The sequence below is a fragment of the Miscanthus floridulus genome, chromosome 4 (genome assembly GCF_019320115.1).
Source record: "Miscanthus floridulus cultivar M001 chromosome 4, ASM1932011v1, whole genome shotgun sequence".
Lineage (NCBI taxonomy): Eukaryota > Viridiplantae > Streptophyta > Magnoliopsida > Poales > Poaceae > Miscanthus > Miscanthus floridulus.
Genome location: NC_089583.1, coordinates 86809109 through 86829088, shown reverse-complemented (window position 1 = coordinate 86829088; position 19980 = coordinate 86809109). Strand labels below are relative to the sequence as shown.

The 19980-nt window shown below is 48.6% G+C and overlaps 3 protein-coding genes across 4 annotated transcripts; 1 reads left to right on the top strand and 2 right to left on the bottom strand.

Annotated features, from left to right (window-relative positions):
• Positions 1 to 5517: 5517 nt before the first annotated feature.
• On the top strand, positions 5518 to 10910 carry LOC136549925 (peroxidase 17-like). The gene is made up of 3 exons (XM_066541361.1): positions 5518 to 5942; positions 6081 to 6272; positions 10117 to 10910. The coding sequence occupies exons 1-3, from the start codon at positions 5712 to 5714 to the stop codon at positions 10714 to 10716; spliced, it is 1023 nt and encodes a 340-aa protein (XP_066397458.1). The 5' UTR covers positions 5518 to 5711; the 3' UTR covers positions 10717 to 10910.
• An 883-nt stretch (positions 10911 to 11793) lies between these two features.
• On the bottom strand, positions 11794 to 13295 carry LOC136549927 (plant cysteine oxidase 1-like). The gene is given in 4 exon segments (XM_066541362.1): positions 11794 to 11974; positions 12272 to 12478; positions 12594 to 12947; positions 13175 to 13295. Coding segments are annotated over 4 exon segments (792 nt in total). The 3' UTR covers positions 11794 to 11864.
• Positions 13296 to 13559: 264 nt separating this feature from the next.
• On the bottom strand, positions 13560 to 19320 carry LOC136549924 (uncharacterized). 2 transcript variants are annotated; one of them, XM_066541359.1, is made up of 9 exons: positions 18594 to 19320; positions 17545 to 17751; positions 17179 to 17418; positions 16563 to 16629; positions 16336 to 16482; positions 16116 to 16207; positions 15364 to 15537; positions 15140 to 15276; positions 13560 to 14251 (listed from the first exon to the last, which is right to left on the bottom strand). In XM_066541359.1, exons 1-9 carry the CDS (start codon positions 19122 to 19124, stop codon positions 14065 to 14067), a joined length of 1782 nt encoding a protein of 593 aa, XP_066397456.1. In that variant the 5' UTR covers positions 19125 to 19320; the 3' UTR covers positions 13560 to 14064. The 2 variants fall into 2 exon arrangements, with proteins under 2 accessions (XP_066397456.1, XP_066397457.1); XM_066541360.1 differs by lacking the exons at positions 13560 to 14251; positions 15140 to 15276 and having other exon boundaries at positions 15395 to 15537; positions 16112 to 16207.
• Between the last annotated feature and the right edge of the window lie 660 nt (positions 19321 to 19980).

Genomic DNA, 19980 nt, shown 5'->3' with positions numbered 1-19980 from the left:
AGGAAAAGGTCTATAGCAACAAGGGGATTAAGTCCAAAGTCCATCAAACAAAGTGTTTTTTTCTCTATGATTGAATTCAGACCAAAAAGTCCAGAGTCCAAACATAAATTTTTTGAAATCAATGGTCAAAGATATACAAATATTTGAATTATCTATATGGCTCAAGCTAAGACATGGCTTAGAGGGGCCAAGGAAATAGGAACGTGAGCAACTGAGCAAGCAGAGGTGAGAGGGAGAGCGAGCAAAGATTCTTCTTTGAGTTTTCAGAGCTGATGTTCTATTTTGTGTGTTTTGCACATCAATAGCTTCCTTTCCCCCGAAACGGAACTCGGCTTATTCCCCTTTTTTTTCCGGACGTGATTCCTTTGGTCCTTCCGAAATGCGGGGCCTGAAATTTCTTCCGTTCCTCTCGAGTCTCAATGCCATTCTCCGCTCTCTCGTGAACCTGTCTGAATTTCGGCCCGGGGTCCAGCAAGGTCATATAGCCCACCCCGTATGCACCTTTTCGCTGTCCAGGTGAGGCCCATACCAAGCCCAGCCGACGCTCCCGCGCCTCATCCTTTGACCGTGACGGCAATTATCACTACCCAGTACTCCCTACCAGGCAGCTTTTTCCTAGACGTCGTCGCTGCCAATCCCACGCCCAACGAATTCGGGGCCGTTTGGTAAAGCTCCCTGACCAGCTCCTGGAGCCATTTTTGCCCTTCTTCAATCAAACAGGGGCAACGCAAACGGCTTCGCGCTCGGAGTCGCGGATATTCCGCTAGAGAGGAGGAGAGAGAGGGTGGGAGCTAGAAAATCGTAGCTTCCACCGGCTCCGCTTGCTTCCGTGGGCCCAGCGCAGGGCGACAGGCGGATTTGCCCTCGCTGGGACGTTCGGGCGCCGCCAAGTGCAGAGACGCCGGGGCCGCTGGAGTCGCCGAGGGGTGAGCCCTCGGGGGCGGGAGCCGCGCCGCTGAGCGCAAGGACGTCGTGCAGGGCCGCCGGGGTCGCTGTTGTGCGAGCGCTCGTTGGGGGCGCAGGGATGCCGCGTGGAGCCGTCGGGCGCATGCCACCGAGGTCACCGATGCCGTCGAGCGTGAGGATGCGAATGCGGCGGCCATCGGGCGTCGGTGGTTGAAGAGATGTGGATGGCTAGATGCAGATAAGGTCGTGGGGCTGCGGATGGTTGGATGCGTCGGTGGTTTGACCGATGAGATAAGGTTGGGAAAAGAAAAGGAAAGGAAAGGAAAGGAAAAAGAAAAGAGAAAAAAGAAAAAGGGTATTACGGGCATTTCATCCTTTTGGACTACTAGAAGAAGTTGTTTTGTCATACGGTCATAAAAATTGCTCTAGCTCTCTGATTGAATCGGCTCTGCAGAAGCTGTAACTAAAACTGTTTTAACCAGAGCTGGAGCTCTAACAGGCCCTTGGTCAAGCGGCGCGGTCACGAGTCGCTTTGCTGTCCCTTCCAGGGGCACGGCACCGGCCCCGCGCGCCGATCCATCACGCACTGCTCGAAAGTTGTCCGCCGCGGCACGGCCTGTCGCTGCGCTGGGTGTCAACCGGCCGACCGGTCGCTCCCGGCTCACCTCGGACGCAGTCACGCAGGAGGACGCCAGGATCGCAGGAGTAGTAGTAGGCTACTGCTGCGCCGCACTTCGAGCTGGCTGGCCTAGTGGCCTAGCACGCGCGCGCTGGCCCCGGCTCCGGCCGCCCGCGCCCGCGGCGTTTTGCGCCAGATTTTTATCTGGTCCCCGTCGCCGGCCCCGTCCTGTGATGCTAGGCTTCTGCATGCGTCGCGTCGAACTGCCGTGATGCTGCCGCCTCGGTGAGCTCTGTCGTGCACCCTCGGAAGGGACCGGTGCGCGGGTGGTGTTGGTTGGGTCCTGCAGTTTGGACTCCGCGTGTGGATTCTCTCTTTCCCCTGAACAAAGTGGTGGATGGATGCTTCGTTTTTGCGTAAGTTTGACGCCATACCATTTCAGAGGCTGTGATGAGTTGGCGTTTCCACTTGGGAGAAGATGCGGCCAAGCACCTGTTCGTTTTGATTTGTTTGGCTTATAAGTCATATTTTTTTAGCCAATGAATAATATTTTTCTCTTACACCAAATCAGGCAACGGTACTTTCAGCCATAGCTTATTAATCAAACAAGTCCAAGCGAACAGAGCAAAGAACTCCTGCACTTGGAAACCGAACCAGAGGAGTTTTCTTTTATATAGCATTTGATTTGATTTGACGAGAGAACGTGGTAAGCTGCATGGGCCACAATTTCGCATGTTTTGCAAGTAGTATGATATTATTAGTGCATAGTTCGCCATGTTCGCATGATCGTTTCTGTGGCTTATAAACTGGCTGATGCTATTTTGTTGTGAAAGAAAAATACTATATCATAGTTAATAAATATGGCCGAACAGGTGACTATGGTTGTACCGTGTACTAGTCAAGTTTCCAGACCGGGATAAGATAAAAGATTGAAAGCGATCACTCACACTAAATTTTCTCAAGGCACTAGTAGTGCGGATGGAATATATAGGTGCTGCTGGAAACCTGCATAGTACCCTTGTATTGTATATTCTAATTCTACCCGATCATGACATGGACCGGAAAGTTTGAGACTCCCCAAGACTGAAAGACACTGAGTGGGTGCCGGCCCATTAGCCTGGCATACAGCATGATATTAATTTATAAACTGGTTTCGAACATATTGGCAACCACCTTGACCAACTTGTTTCAAGAAGCCAGGTTGCTTCCATCAGGAAACAGAGCATCAGAGTAATAAATAGTGTTCATAGCGCCTGCAAGAGCCGCCGCTATTGGTAGACCGCTATTTATTATGAGAATAGTAATAATGTGGATGGTTTTAATAGCAATAAGAATGTTGAGAATGGTGATTTGGATGATAATAAAGAATAATAAGATGACAAATGATATACTTTTCAATTTGTTATGAGAACTTGATGTTAATTTATCTACACGTGTCTTCTTTGTATCTTATTCATTTATGTTTATTTATGGTTTTCATAATGTAAAATGTAATAATATATTATCTTTTCTTTGTTCAGCATAGGGTGTATAATTAATGTCACCAGACAGCACAAAGTTCCAAGGAGAAATAAGATTGAAAGTTCTTTAAAAAAAGAAATAAGATTGAAAGAAAACACGTAACCAAATTAAAAAGTATTCTTCATATCTATCTGTCACTTTTGTATTTGGCAACAAAATAAGGTTTCATGTTTGCTTTGGAGGTCTAAAACTTACCATGTTAATAATCGTATAAAAATAAAAAAATATCCAACATTGCCATTACAATAGATTTAGGTCTAAAGACCTATTATAAGTTACCCACAATTACCATTATGAAAAGATTAAACCAAAATACACATATAAGTATTTAAGATTTACATAATGTTGGCATTATGGTTAGTATAAAACCGGACACTGGACTGTGAAAAAAACGGGTAGCCAACCACCGTGCGTGGGATTCCAACGTGGGAATGGGGAGGAGAGGAGAGAAATGAGAGGAAACTGTAAAATTATGTATATCTTTTCTTTGTTCAGCATAGGGTGTATAATTAATGTCACCAGACAGCACAAAGTTCCAAGGAGAAATAAGATTGAAAGTTCTTTAAAAAAAGAAATAAGATTGAAAGAAAACACGTAACCAAATTTAAAAGTATTCTTCATATCTATCTGTCACTTTTGTATTTGGCAACAAAATAAGGTTTCATGTTTGCTTTGGAGGTCTAAAACTTACCATGTTAATAATCGTATAAAAATAAAAAAATATCCAACATTGCCATTACAATAGATTTAGGTCTAAAGACCTATTATAAGTTACCCACAATTACCATTATGAAAAGATTAAACCAAAATACACATATAAGTATTTAAGATTTACATAATGTTGGCATTATGGTTAATATAAAACCGGACACTGGACTGTGAAAAAAACGGGTAGCCAACCACCGTGCGTGGGATTCCAACGTGGGAATGGGGAGGAGAGGAGAGAAATGAGAGGAAACTGTAAAATTATGTAAAAAGGGGGGGCAGCAGGGAGTCAAACTCTGGTCTGCAGGGTCAGAGAGCAAGTTCTCCACCACTGAGCCACGACTTCAGTTGTGTTCTTGTATCAATCTTCATTCTATTTGAACCGGGTTAAACTGACGGTTCAATCGGTTAGACCAATCAAACCGTGAACCGAGGCCTTAAGTGGTTCAATGTCTGGTCCGATCCTAATAACTATGCTTATGTCTATTAAGACAGGTTATAAATGATAAAATCAGGATGATACATGATAAGATCAAGATGATATTATGCTACACTCAAACTTAGATTATTGCTACTAGCTATCTCATCTTCTCTTCATGACATCTAAGATCTTGTTTGAATCCCTTCAATTAACCTTTAGTCCAGTCAGCTAAAAAAACAAGCTAACAACTAATTGTTAGTTTGGTGGTAGGAAAGATATTAGTTAGAATATTAGCTAAAGATTTCACTTAAGGCCTGCTTGGTTCCATTTAGTCCCTGGACTAAAGTTTAGTCCAAGCTCTACCTGTTTAGATCCAGGGACCAAAGACCATTAAAGCTAATAGCCCTGTTCGCTTGAACTTATTCAGAACTACTTTTCAGCCATGGAACAATATTTTTCTCTCACAACATTTCAGCATAAGCATAAGTCAAATTTTAGCATAAGCGAACAGGCTGAATATACAAAGACCAAAATGCCCTTCTTCTTCTTCTCTCTCCCTTCTTCTGTGCATTAATGAGGGACAGGGGGTGTCTTTTAGCTGGTTTAGTTCTCTTTAGTCACCCTCAGGACTAGAGGACTAAACCAGTTTTGTCACTTTTTAGTCATCTTGTTTAACAATTTATTGACTAAAAGAGACCAAAACCTTTAGTCACCTGGACCCAACATGGCCTTAATTTTACTGAGTAAATCCTCCTTTATGAACAATCCGAGATAATGGAGAATCCCATGCGCATTTTTTTCCCCACATCTACATATCATTTCTCCCACCGTTCATACCTTTGACCAGAATAAGTAATGACTGTTCTTTTCACATTTCCAAAAGGCCAGCAAAACTCAAATACTACCGTCCACGTACAGTGACACACAGACGCCCACAGAAAAGTCCGGGTTGATGCCAGCATCTTCCACAGTTCCACCGCGACACGGAGCACGATCGGAGCGCGGATATCTTTGACGCGCGCACGGCCGCACGCGCACCAACGTAAACACCGTGTGTGACCGAAGCCGTCGCGCCCGGCCGGCGCGTGCTAGTGGTGTACAGTGTACTGGTAGGTCTTGGTGGTGTAGTAGGAACGGCGCCTGGCGCACCCGACGCGAGCCGACCCGGCCGGCCGCGCGCTGGAGGCTGGCGCCCGTGCTCGCGCCGTCCCGTCCGCCCACAACTTGACACAGCTCCCCGTGTCGCGCACGGCCCCCGCGCCCTCCTCCCCAACCCCGTGCCGACAGCTCATTGGCCTCCCCGCCTGCAGCCAGCGGCCAGCCCCCCTTATTATCAACACAGCAACTACCCGCCCGCCGCCGTGGCCTCGCGAGTTGGACGCTACTAGTACGGTGCCAAACAGCCCAGCCGAGCAGAGCAGAGGGCGAAGTGCAGTGCAGTGCGGTGCAGTGTGACCCGTCTCGTCTCGGATCGGAACAGCCGCGGACCACCAGAGCGTGGCGTCCTTGCCCCGCCCCTCCCCCTCTCTCTCTCTATCCATGGCGGTCCCCCGCGGGCGCCTTCCCCTGGTCGCCGCCGTCGCCGTGTTCCTCGCGTTCCTCTGCTGCCGCGGCGAGGCGGCGGCGAGGGAGCTCAAGGTCGGGTACTACGCCGAGACGTGCCCGGAGGCCGAGGACATCGTCCGCGAGACCATGGCGCGCGCGCGCGCGCGCGAGGCCCGCAGCGTCGCCTCCGTCATGCGCCTCCAGTTCCACGACTGCTTCGTCAACGTGAGCCCCGCCCACGCATCTCATCTCGCTCCGGCTGCCCTACTACGTGCCTTTCCTTCCTCCGTTTGCAGTCGATCTGACGCGATGGCTTCTCTCTGTTTTTCCTTCCCGGTGGTGGCGGGGCCGGGGCGGCTGCAGGGGTGCGACGGCTCGGTGCTGATGGACGCCACGCCGACGATGCTCGGCGAGAAGGACGCGCTGTCCAACATCGACTCCCTGCGCTCGTTCGAGGTCGTCGACAAGATCAAGGAGGCGCTGGAGGAGCGCTGCCCCGGCGTGGTCTCCTGCGCCGACATCGTCATCATGGCCGCCCGCGACGCCGTCGTCCTGGTACGCACCTCCCCCCGCACCCTGCAGAGATCCATTGCTCTGTTCACTTCGCCGGATATATGCGATGCCGATGCGCATGCCGTTCCTCTTAATCTCACCGCGGCCTGCCGTTTGCCGTGCGAAACCCAGCGTTTCGCTTCCGCTTTGTCTGCCGTTTCCGGTTCAAATCCGCGTCCCCTTTGTCTGCCGTTTGCACTCCAGAATCCAGCGTTTCGCTGCCTGGCGTTTCCAGTGCAGAACTCTGCGTGGATCGTGTTCCCGCAGCACTCAGTTTCAGGATCCACCGCGAATAAGAGACAAGAGAAGAAATATCAATTAGGAAAGTTTTTTCACGATTTGGTTTTACCACCACGGCAGCGCTGCGCGCACGGGTGCTTCGTGTCGTGCTGCTCGACAACCAAACCAAGGCGGCGTGTGCCGCACAAGGCCTTTGCACCATTTAGCCTCGCGTCGCGTTCCTCGGAACGCCTTTCGTGCCACTAGTCTCGCGTCGCGTTCGGCTTCCAAGTCCTGGGTAACGTTCAAGTGCGTCCAAAATGGGCATTCGAGGATTGTCCGCAAGTAATCGTTGGTGCCACCCATCACTTTGCGTGTGGGCACCACGAGTCCACGACCAAGCATGCATCGTTCCGTTTTACTACAGTACAATCTTTATTAATCTACAGTATGCTCCTACTAGTTTTCATAGGAAAAATCAATTGATGCTTTCAAAATTTACACCAAAAACATTTGACGTGCAAATTGGCGGACCGGTTCACAATTATTTGCCTAGCACTGACCATGTTGCCTGGCGATGCATGGACGGTGCACATCCCAGCTAGGTGTGCACCCTGTAACCGCCGCGGCGGCGGCGGGCATGAGGCGCACATGCAGGACTGGCATCACGCGCCTACCCGTCTCCATTCGTGTCGCGTGCACCTCACACAGTCACACCACCTCCCTCCCTCACGGCCACTGGCAGACTGCAGACAGGGAGAGCGCCAGAGACCCAGCCGGCCAGACCAGACCAGGTGCACCAAACCAGCCGGGAAAGGCCAGGCCCGACCCGCCGCGCGCACGACACGAGAGTGCTGCTAGGCTTCGGCGTTTAGCGCGGACAGCCCGTACCGGGCCCCGCGGGTGCGGCCACTGGCGCCGCGAATGGCAAAGCTGCCGGCCCTTCCGTCGCCGAGGTGGGGATTCTGTTTCTCCCAGATTGGGCGATGATGATGGGGACGAGATTTCCCGTGGAACAGAGTACTTTTCGCGTGCTTTCCCTTGGTCCTCGTCACGAAGGTTCGAATCGCGGCGTGGAAACAAGCGACGATGCCCATGCGCCCATGCCCCTTGTGGCTCCCACGCTGGGACGCTGGGTGTACTACGGCTTGCTCTTCTTGTTCCCTTGGCAAGTAGACAGTCGACAGGTGGTTCAACGGGATTGATTGGTGCAGGAGATATCATAGTATAGGAGTACTACTACACGTAACGTACGTAATAGTAGTACAAAACCTGTCGATGTTCCTTGGAATGAAATGTATAATGTCGTCGGGTACCTTAGAACGGGGTACCCCAAGCAAATATCGAAAGGGTCGCTAAAGTCCCATCTAAAAAATAAAAACTAGAAGGTAAGTTGTGGGCCCCTCACCCGCCACGACCGAGCCCACTGGGTCCTCCTCCTCCTCGCCTCGAGCCTCAAGCAGGAGGTCTCGGCATCCTGACGCAAACTCCGCTTCGTGCGAGGCTCTCCAGGGAAGGCCTCGGCAGGGAACGCCGTCTCCGCCTCGCCCGAGGCTCTCCAGGGAAGGCCTCGGCAGGGAACGCCGTCTCCGCCTCGCCCGAGGCTCTCCACAGAAGGCCTCGGCAGGAGGTGCATTCTCCGTATCGCGCGAGGCCTCGGCAAGGAGCCTGATCTCTGTCTCGCGCGAGGCCTCATTCTTCGTGTCGCTCGAGGCCAGCTCGTCCGCAGCCCGTCGCCCCTCGCCTCGGTCGACCCTCCCGACAGCGCGTCACGTCTCATTAATACTTCAACCACTCCCGCAATCTCAGCCGGACGGTGGCTCAACGCCACAGAATGGCCGACGCGACCCGAGGTCGCATCAGCGCCATACCGGCCGGGACAGGGCACGGCGGGGATTACCGGCCACTGTGTCCTAACACTGTGTCCACGATCAGCGCCATACCGGCTGGGACAGGGTACGACGGGGATTACCGGCCACTGTGTCCTAACGCTGTACCCACGATCAGCCACCCGCTCAAGGCCTCGGCACTGTACACCAGGGCCTCGGCGATCTTGGGGTTCGTGCCTGCCGAGACCCCCCCCACCGCAGTGTAAGCCTCGGCACCGACCAAGTCTCGGCCTCGCGCACAGTCCGTCCACAGTGGCTCGCACGTTCGCCGCCGCGTCCACTCCGAGGCATTCCCGGGGCTCCCACGACGCACAGGATCTGATGGGACAACCACGCCGCCCTAGTACTCCAAGGACGGACCACTCCTACGACCACGCCGCCACAGGAACAGGCCACAGGGCTCGGACGTGCCACCCCTATTGGCACGACGCCGCATAGTAATACATGTACTGTCCTTGTCCTCCCTTCAACTATAAAAGAAGAGGACTTGGGCCACTTAGGGGGGGGGGGGACGACGAAGAACACCTCGTAACGCACACATTCCAGCCACTTGAGAGGAACGTCTCAGACGGCCCACACGACACCCTGCCGAGACCTGGGACTGGTTCCCTCTCTCCCTTAGCTTGTAACCCCCTACTACGAGCACTTCGGTGCAAGGAATACAAGATCGACCTCTCAGACTGGACGTAGGGCTTCGATTGCCTAAACCAGTATAAACCTTGTGTCTCTTTGCATCACCATCCGGAATAGGAAGCACGCAGAACAAATTCACTAGTTGGTTGAGGACCCCCGGTCCGAAACACCGACAAATATACTGTACCTGCAACTGAAAGATTGGTCCATGAGTACTCTTGGTTAATCAAATTTTCCCATAAACGTACTTATGTCTCTTTTTTTTTTGAGAAAATGGTCGTAGCATACTACTTACCTTAATGTTGTTTGGGTGTGGCACGCTGTGGGCCTGTAAGCTCCTGGTAGCCATGCACTTTTAGGGGCCGTTTAATCTTTTTATTTGGAGGAATTAAAATCTACTTAATAAATTAGGCTATTTGACTTAGAATTTAACATTGCACCACTTTTCAAGGTTCACATATAAGCATATCTCAAATTCATAGGGTGGGAGATGAAAATTGATTCTATAGATCAACATTTTATGTTTATATTTTAGAACTTATAACACACTCTTTAGTTCGCTCCCCTATAGTAGAAATACAACACATAAGTATCTCTCTCGTATAGCCAACAATAATATATAAATATAATCTATAGTCACCATATTAGCTTAATTAATATATGTCTAAATTATGATTATTAAAATAAATTCAATTCCAAGAATCCAAACGAACCTTATTTTGTTTCGATTTTTTTTTGTGAGACAAACAAAAGCGAGATCATAAGAATGCTGCGTCATGCCGCCATTCACCACCATTATTGTCAGTAAATAGTTTGCACTGGCTTACTAATATATAATGTTGGACCTTACTCCCTCCATCCAAAAAGATTGGAAATCTCAATAAATAAAACAATCTTAAATCTAACTAAGTTTATAAAAGATAAGAGATATTAATATTATATCTTCAAATAGATTTATTATAAAAAATTTGTGAATAATCTAGTACTAGTTATTGCTCATTATAAATATTAATATTTTTTATATGTGTGTATTCAAACTTGAGACTGTTGGGTCAGGTCGTTTGACTTCATCTGACTCTTCCATTTGTTTTGATCTGTCGCCACAGACCGGTGGGCCCAACTGGGAGGTGCGGCTCGGGCGCGACGACAGCCTGACGGCGAGCCAGGAGGACTCGGACAACATCATGCCGAGCCCGCGCGCCAACGCGAGCAAGCTCATCAGCCTCTTCGCGGGGCTCAACCTCAGCGTCACCGACCTCGTCGCGCTCTCGGGCTCGCACTCCATCGGCGAGGCCCGCTGCTTCTCCATCGTCTTCCGCCTCTACAACCAGTCCGGATCCGGCCGCCCCGACGCCCACATGGACGCTGCCTACCGCCGCGCGCTCGACGCGCTCTGCCCCAAGGGCGGCGACGAGGAGGTCACGGGAGGCCTGGACGCCACCCCGCGCGTCTTCGACAACCAGTACTTCAAGGACCTCGTCGCACTCCGCGGCTTCCTCAACTCCGACCAGACGCTCTTCTCTGACAACGCCAGGACCCGCCGCGTCGTCAAGCGGTTCAGCAAGGACCAGGACGCCTTCTTCAGGGCCTTCATCGAGGGGATGATCAAGATGGGGGAGCTGCAAAACCCCAGGAAAGGGGAGATACGGCGCAACTGCCGCGTTGCTAACTGCTCGCCGGTGGCGTCCCGAGTCGTCGACATCTGAGCTCCAGTGAGGGTGGTGATTCAGAAGAGACGAGCCCTGATATATGGTACTAATATGTTGACATGCATTGTTTGTAACAGTGTAAGTTTTGCACCTACCTATGGTCGTGGTTCCTGAGCTGCGCTCATTGCTGATAGTGGGAAATAATTGAGACATTGCCTATAATATGATGACGGTAGCTTAGCCAAAAGTTACATCATGTGTTTAGCTTATTCTGCTGATCAATTTGATTAAAACACAGGGCACGAGCACGATTGCATACATTAATCTTATTGGTGTAACTCTTGGAAACAAAATGATATATATAAGTATAAACAGGAAATGTTTGAAGTGTGGCAAACTCTAGCAACGAACCAAACAAGCGCATAAGAAAGGAGCAAAGCTAACTTGAATTTTTTTGTTCAGTCAAAAAGTGTCACATGTTCTTCTTTCCCAACTCCGGTGGGCATAGAAGGATTGCTATGGGAGAAGGTTGGCTCAGCGATGGTGGTGGGCGTAGGGGTGGCCTAGGGCGAGGCGATGGTGGCGCTGCCGGCCGGGCAGTTGGGGAAGGCGGTTGGGTGGAGCAAGGGCGGGGGCATGACGGAGAGAGCCTAGTGACCTCCACCGGGTTAGCATGGCGGCGGTTGTAGGCGGCAGCGAAGGTTGTGAGGTGCCACCGGAGCCGGGCGGACACGATGGTGGCGGGGGAGCTCCGCTTGAGATGAAGAAGATGGAGGAGAGGAGACACATCCTATGGATTTTAGAGTCGGGTCATGGTCGAGGGCGACGGATTCGGCTGAGGGGGAGCCACCGGAACCGGGCTAGTAGGAGGCGGAGGCGAAGGCAGCGGGGCAAGCAACTCGTTCGAGACTCGAGACCGTGGTTGGGCACAAGCACGTGGAGGAAGAAGAAATGGAAAAGATTAAGTGAAGAGAGGAGATTTGATCTAGACCCTCCATTTTATATCTAATAAGACTAAAAAAAAGTGATGGTTATCCTTGGATCACCCAATTGCTATCTACACAGATTCAAACAAAGACAAATCTCAGAATGAACTGCGGAGTGGAAATGTATTTACAAGCAAAAGACACGACACACAATGTCACAATGCATTCTCCAGAGACACACAACTTGCACATTGCCACTTCAGAAAAACAGTGAGCTATCTAGTCATCATCATACAATTCCATATCTACCGCGAGCTCGGGCCCTACGTATGGGGCGCCAACAACACGAAAATCCTCAGGCAGGCGTACCTCTTCCAGTACTGCAAAACCTGAACAGATTACAGATGGTATCATCGTCGTCACTTCTTTAGAGTCTTTGTACGGCTTAGCAAAACAAGAGGCGAAAGAAATCGTTACGGTATTATCGACATATACATAAAAAAGGGTCTGGCATACATGATACATACTCCCTCTGTCCCGATATATTAGTCGTTATAGCCTTGAACGAGGTGCATCAAACGTTGTTTGAACCTGGGCGTCATTGTGTCCGGATGCATGGACTACCCTGTGAACCTGGACGCTTAAATGCTGTGCCAAAACGACAAACATATATATAAAGAAGGTACCTGGGAGAGCAGGAATAGGGGTGTCGCAGAAATAGGTGGACGGGCGCCCAAGGTCCTCCGCGTACGGCGGCGCGAGCACGTCGAGGAGAGCGCACGGCGTGACGGCAGTGAGGGCGTGGATGTTGCCGCCGCTCCGGGGGAACAGCACCGACGCCTTGCACGGCGCCTCCCGGAGCTCGTCCACCGCCACCACCTTGGCTAAACCGCCTGCATGCATGAACTCAACTTTTCAGTGTGCCTAGCCTAGCACGTCAAATAGCCCACTTGGTTTGTCACTCAATCCATCTCTTTCACTTTATTTTTCTTCCTTTATTTATTCTACGCCCTGTCACCCTTATCCCAAAACAGGGCGGACTTCTGGATTGAGCAGTGGAATTACCGTCACGTAATTTCTTTTCGTAGAATAATAACGTCAGATACACAGAATACTACTAGCCGTGCAGTTGTTTCGTGAGCTCGTATAAGCCGTTTTTCATCGAGTGAAGAAGAAAAACGGGCGCGCGTACCGAGAAATCGTCGCACTCGTGGATGTGCACGTAGGTGATCCGCGTGAATGCCCGCGCCGAGAGAAACCGCCGCCCCCGCGGGCTCCTCTCGTCGTCCCAAGAGGAGGAGGAGGACCTCTCGCCATCTCCGCCGCCGACGTGGATCCCGACGTCGGCCGCCTTCATCCCGTCTGCGTGCGAGGAACAAAATACTGACGGAATGCTCATGAGGCCTGTGGCCGTACCCCGATGGAGCCCCAAGACGCACGAATGCACGATGAGGTCGTGAGACGTGACGTACCGAGGATGTCCTGCAGCCACCTGATCTGCGTGAGCGTCGGCAGCCCTCCTCCCCTCCACGGCGAGAACACGGCGCCGCACGCGTCGTACAGCCGCTGCACCTCGCTCCGTGACGTACCGAGGATGTCCTGCAGCCACCTGATCTGCGTGAGCATCGGCAGCCCTCCTCCCCTCCACGGCGAGAACACGGCGCCGCACGCGTCGTACAGCCGCTGCACCTCGCTCCGGTCACCGTCCATGGCGTGCGCCGTCAGCCTGTCACCGCCGAGCCCTTATAGTTGGAGCTTGGAACTGCGAGAGCCCAGCACATGGTAAGGGGAAAACACCGAAACTGGGATTCTGAATTCAACTACCATCGTCATAGAATTGGCACACAGGTGGTAAACTTTGGCATCTATACAGCTTCATTTCACTCAAGACTAATTTATCCACATTAACTGGATGATACTGTACCTGGTCGAACTTTAGGCACGTTCTGATTACCAATCCATGAAACACCGGAAAGTAGCAAGACCGAATGAGGTTGAGCAATTTTGAACCAGAACAACAAACAATTACAAAAGTTGGGAGCACGAGGCAAACATAGCGCAATGAAAGTTGGATATCGTAAACTGCCGTAAAATATGCTGAGCTAACCAAACTCTACAAAACAATCTGCCTTCCAGAGTACTTAAAAAACGCCTCTTCCAGCTTACAAACCGTCCTCTCCAAGACAACAAAAAAGAAAAATCGAAGACACGGCTACATGCCTACAGTGCCTAGAGCAAATTAGGAACACCTAAACAAACTTGTACAGACGCTCAACGGAGATGAAGCAGCAGGTCAAAATTCTTCATATCGCCATTCAATTCACACCATCCAGGCTGCTGCTGCAGCAGCAGCAGCTAGTTGGTGCCGAGTCATTGCTCCGTTGGCTGTATAAATGCAAAACAATCAACAAATTGCTGGACTATATTTACCACGGAGGTATCTACAGAAGGCATGAGTTATGGTTATTGCTGCTGATCATCATTTCTTGTTGCGTGCGAAGTTAAACCGATCGCTGACGACAAGGTTTTCTGCGAGCGAAAGGATAGGTGTTCTGATGGCTTCTGCATTTGGAGAGACTGACTCTGGAAGACTGGGTAGGCAGGTCGGTAGATGTTCGTGCTCATCTGAGTGGAAATAGAAGAGCACTGCTCGACAGAAAATAAACCTGCAATGGGAAAAATAATTAGCTAGCGCAGGGCATAATTCCAAATGGTTCATACTGCAGGAAAAATAGAACTAAATATTCAAATCAATTGTATCAATGGATTTTCAAGAAACGTGAAGTCAGAGAATGCCATATGTTCAATCATATATTACCCAAAGGCACCCTGTCCTTTACGAAGGGAAGAAAAACATCTCAAAAAACATAACAGTCAAGGACAAATCAAATAACATTTGTACTACTTTTTCGGCATCATATTTTCCCAGAACATAATCATTTTGCTGGCATCATAAGTTCGTTAGAACTTTTTAACATCGCCTGTAAGGTTGCTGATGAACTAGGAAAGATAAATTTATAACACCCCTTCTTTCCCCTAACATGCATAGTTAATGGTTACTAACTCCTACACAACCCTCAACATGTCAGCACCAAGCATCTAATGGACCATTACTTGCTTGGTAGCTACTCTCAATGTGCCTTCTCTTTTGAAATACTGCATTTTTAGAGGCAAGTATGTAAAAGAAATACTATAGCGACAATAAACTGGTGCAATTTGTTGGAAATACTACATACAAGTTGACAGCCATTTTCAACTGTTTATGCCCATTTCTTTTTCCTTTTTTTCTTCTTTTTTCTGGACATACTTTGAAGGAGTAGCCTGATTTGAGATCCATAAATGGCAGAAATGAGATGGATTGAGGGTTAAACTATAATTTTTTCCAAGCCAAAAGAGATGCAAGCAATGTAACAATGTTTTTATTCATATCTATTATTTAAGAAAATGAAGCCAATACACCTTTTTCCAAGTCACATTGCTAAATTAATGTTACAGCTAAGTGCCAGATGTCCATATATATAGCTTTGAATGTCGAAAATATATGTATAGGGTACCTGAGAATCAGCCGTCTGAGAAATGGGTCTGGTAAAATTTGCCCCCAGACATTGTTTAACCCAACAGAAGTGCAGAGGATTCCTTCGTATTCTTCCAAAGCAGAGAAAAGTATGTTCTCTGCATTTGCGTACGTATCCTGAAAACCAAGCAGCACAAATCTAACTATAGAAATGATTTTTTTTAGGGAATAAGGAATAGTCAACTCCTCAAACAGAGAACATACGGTGTCTATGTCAGAAGTTATTCCAGCCAGTTGGCAGAAGGCTTGCATTGGAGCAGTGAGGAAGTATGTAAACTGGCTTCCGTGAGCCGTGGATTCTACTCCAGGCATGGCTGATGATGTCCTAGGAGAAAGTAATAAAGCAGCTGGTTCTCCCTTCTCTGCATTATGTATGGCCTGGCAAATTACACAACAAAATGATAATTTGCTCAAAGAATTTTGTTAGGCAGTACTGCTACAGACAGATTGGAGACTTTAAGGATGGGTTCACATGCTAACAAGCAAGTTGGGGTTTTTTCATGTACAAAAGGAGGCATATATTTCATCTAAACATTCCAATACAAACAGAAGGCTCCTTAACAATAATCACGCCCAAGCTCCAACTACAATTCCAGCTTATTCACACAACGCTACAAATCAGTCCTTAGCTATCCTCTGCTATTACCAGTTAACAAGCTGAAAACCATCTAAAGATATTCTAGATGTTTAAAGATAGATCGAACCAGACAACAATAATGTTGAAGAAACCATTGTAAATGCTCGCATTTTTTCCACTAGGAGATAAGTTCACCTTGAGAACCAAATGAGTATATGCAACCGTTCAAATGCAAAAGGAAACAATAAAACATTAACATGTGTGCAGGAAAAAAGGATGGCATGTGCAATCTGCTAAATATGTTAGTTCAGAAAAGCAATAGAGTGCCGATGGTAATGGTTTTCTTCTACAAGCCAAGATTAAGTTCTGACAAACCTGCCTTGAATGCATGGCTATTTTCACTATCAATTACAAGGAACAGTGGATATCTTGTAAATGGAATCAGATCTTCCGGATAAAGATTGTTTGGACCTGAAAGAAAGACAATAGTGTAAAAAAGCAAGTGCAGGGTATGCCATCCTAAAAGAAAGGGATCCACTGATCTAGCCATCCTATAGTTAGTGGAATTTGTTGGAACAGAACATTGCCATAGAGCTTACCTCCACTTCCACGGGGACCAAGCCATAGATGATTATCAGAACTGATATGTGAATTTGGCTTATCAATGGGGAAGGCAGAAGCAGCCCTCGCACGAGACGATGAGCTAGAGCCAAGCTTTTGACTAGCAAAACTATGCTCAGCAGAACCTGACAAGATAATCACAAATCTTAGAAGTGATTGAAAACAAAAGTGCAACATAAATTGTAGTGCCAGAGAAAGAACTAACCTGACGCTGATATATAGATGAGTAAAATGCTATCTTGAGAGAGCTCTTCACAAATTGTTGCTAGAACCTGTATTGTAAAACTATGAATCAACACTATGGAAATAAGGTTCTATAGGAAGGGGGTGGGGGTGGGGGGGGGGGGGGGGGGGGGTTCTCATTTCTCTGATATAATAGTATTGTTTCAGATGAAGTGAAGGCCTAAGTATGAACACACCCAGAACATGCTGAGGGAATCGGGTCAGGCTGCCAAACCAATGTTGCTGAAGGTGTGCCGGAAAACCACTTCTTTCTCACTACAATATGCTTATGGAAGTATACTTATCCCCTTTCTTTGCTAAAAGCATGTGATTCATGATAAGTTGGTACTCTTTCTTATGGTTTGACCCCCCAACTGAGGTATATAGTGAACAAAATCAATCATATTAGCATATAGCATTGTCATCATAATGAATAGGAGCATTGGCACACCTTAGCACTAAAACACTAATGATTCATGTTCTGAAAAAAGAATTTCTTACAAGGAAATATGCAATCCTACCAGAAGTTCATGTGCCTACCAATGTTAAGCAAAAGATGGACTTTAAAAGGGAAAGGAACGATCAGGGTAACCACATACCGCTAAAAGATGAGCGGCTGTAGGATGATATATGATTGCTTTTTGAGGATTTGAAGGAAGACTTCCATCAGATATTTCTGTTGACAGGTGAATATCAATCAGACCAGAGGGTCCACTCTGATCACTTACAGTGCCATTTTCTGTAAGTTCTTTAGCAGCAATCTGATAAGACCCAGTGGGCTCCCATTCCAAACACTGCAGCATTCTGAATGTATCCAAAGTTAGTTCTGTGAACTTGATCTGCATTCCACAAAAAAGAAGGCTGTGAGAGATATTTTCAACTGTTCAGCACATTATCGTGAAAGACAAATGAAAAATTAGATGAATATTAAAATTATTTTCAACAGGGTAACAGTTATCTGTAACCTCATTTCTGCGGTAGCTTGTTAGCACAGCTTCCTTCAGTTTCAGCACCCTTTTTGAATGGAATCGTGCAATAGATGAAAGGTTTGATGGATAAGAATCAAACAAGTTGTCATATCTTAGTGATCTAGATCCTTTGTATGCTCCATCAGCCTTCAAAAATCTGCCAAGTTCTTGAAGCACTTGCTTCCATTCCTTGAAGTTTGTTTTCTAAAATGTACAAGGTCACAATGTTGTGATCAGGATAGAAGTAGATGGTAGTATGCACATATTGATATGAATGAACTGGAATAAAAAAATAAGAAACACGCAAACAAACTACAAACGTCAAAACTTCCAAAAAATGCCCATCTTTTGTTTAGGATAGAAAAATATTCATTACACAAGCATGGCATATATCTCATTTTCTTCAATTAAGCACCATAAGCAGCGGGTGGTGTTATGTTCCCAACAGTCAATTTCGCTTGAAGCATTGTTCTAGTAGCTCCTTTGTTTGTACTCAGAGACACCTTGGAATAACCGAACCAGCAGACAAAAACCCATCTGCTGCCTCTAATTTAGCAGGTAACAGATAGAAACCAAAACAAGCTTCTAACTGCACCCTGCTGACTCCTGATTCTCCCCGTTTGCCGCTAATCCCCACAATAAAAAGCTGTGGTTATTATCTACTGCAACTAGGGTGGGCACAAGAAGGAAGCAAAATCATGACAATAAGTTCAGTAAGACCGGAATACAAAGGAAAAGAAAATTTTGGCACGCCAACTCACATTGAACAAGCCAATTAAGCGAACAGAAAACCACTGGCCGAGAAGCAGATGAACTCAAAATACCCAATGCGGAGGTTCCTCCAACTCAAAGAGAGCACTGTTAGTGACGCGCGGCCAACCTTAACATGAATATAAAATCAAACTCTTCACCGCTAAATTAAAAAGTAAAATCATCTCCTCAGGGCTATAGGACCCTAAATGTGCAGCCGAAAACACGCCTCGTAAATTTCACTCAGGTTCCCCAATTCAAAATAGGCAAGGCAACTAGATAGGCATGCTTCTTACGGGGTACGCGGCTTTCGTCTCCTCGACGAGCGCACGTAGGCGTCCAGCGAGGTGGTCCACCGCCTCGGCCCGCCGCATCAGCATGGCCACGACGAGGAACCGCGCGATAAACCGAAGCTCCTTGTACCGGATCAGGAGCGCCTGGTGCCGGCTACCGCCGCCGCCGTCCGCCCCCGCCGCCGCCGCGGCGGCGCCAAAGTAGCCGCGGCTGTAGATGGCCTCGTAGAAGACGTAGGCGCCGACGAGCGAGCGCGGCTCGGCGGTGCGGAGGTAGCGCGCGTAGTAGAGCTGGCCGATCCGGGAGGCCACCTCGCCGATCTCCCAGCGGCGGAGGCCGCCGGCGACGAGCTCGCGGCGGCGCTCCTGCTGCAGGCGCCAGAGCCGCGTGTATGCCTTGAACGCCTTTCGGCTGTGGTGGTCCCCGCCGCCGTAGAGCGGCAGGTCCCGCGCTCGCGCGAACTTGCGGTCCGCCACCTCGGACAGCGCCTTGAACTCCCGGTACGCGCCGGCGGCCTCGCCGTCGGCGGCCATCGCCGGCGACGAGGTGGGGGGGCGGGGACGGGAGGCGAGGCTTTAATTCGTCGTCTCCTTGTCCCCCTCCCGATTTGGGCGAGTGGGAGGTGGAGGACTGGAGCCGGAGGTGATGGTTGAGACTTGAGAGAGAGAGAGGAGAGTAATAAAAGGAGGTAGTTCGAGAAGGAAGAAGTGATAAAAAGCGAAGCGAGCAGTCGGGGAGTACGAGTACGGGGGTGAGCTGTTTGTTGTAATAAAATGCTGTGATTTGGGGAGCGTCTAATTGGGCTCTTATGAGTCAATCATTTGGACTTTGTTTAATGGCTTCCCCTCTGTCTCTTCTGCGAACAATCCCAATCGTTTCTTAACCTAAACCAAGCTTGGACTTGGAACCAATGAAAGGAAATTGCTGACCCTCACTCCAAAATTGACTCCCAATTCAAAGCAGGCTTGTCTATAAGCCCACACATATCAATCTATGGCCCCGTTCGGCTGGTCTGAAGTTTGACTTATTTGGCTTTTTTTTTCAGTCAGAACAGTGCTTTTCTCTCACAACATTTCAGCCAGAACAGTGTTTTCAGCCAATTTTAGCCAAGTTTCAAACCAGCGAACGGGGCCAGAACTAACCCTATTGTCCTATTCGCTTGGCTGATAAGCCATGGCTAAAAGTACTGTTGGCTGATTTGTTGTGAGAGAAAAATATTGTTCGTTGGATGAAAAAGTACGACTTATAAGCCAAACAAACCGAACGTATATTTATTAAAAGGTTTTTTTGCATCCATACGTCCAGCATATGTGAATAAGCATGCATGACACTGGTATATTACATCCATGCTAACGAGTTACCACTGCTATCAGTATTCCAACCTATTCA

What these genes read in the sequence shown, in the direction of transcription:
- LOC136549925 (XM_066541361.1), top strand. Translation starts at nt 5,712, where the DNA reads ATGGCGGTCCCCCGCGGGCGCCTTCCCCTGGTCGCCGCCGTCGCCGTG. An exon ending in TCCACGACTGCTTCGTCAAC is followed by an intron (nt 5,943 to 6,080) that starts GTGAGCCCCGCC and finishes GGGCGGCTGCAG; the next exon opens with GGGTGCGACGGCTCGGTGCT. An exon ending in CCCGCGACGCCGTCGTCCTG is followed by an intron (nt 6,273 to 10,116) that starts GTACGCACCTCC and finishes CTGTCGCCACAG; the next exon opens with ACCGGTGGGCCCAACTGGGA.
- LOC136549924 (XM_066541359.1), bottom strand. Translation starts at nt 19,124, where the DNA reads ATGGCCGCCGACGGCGAGGCCGCCGGCGCGTACCGGGAGTTCAAGGCG. An exon ending in CAGCCGCTCATCTTTTAGCG is followed by an intron (nt 16,630 to 17,178) that starts GTATGTGGTTAC and finishes TTTACAATACAG; the next exon opens with GTTCTAGCAACAATTTGTGA. An exon ending in TGGTCCCCGTGGAAGTGGAG is followed by an intron (nt 16,208 to 16,335) that starts GTAAGCTCTATG and finishes TCTTTCTTTCAG; the next exon opens with GTCCAAACAATCTTTATCCG.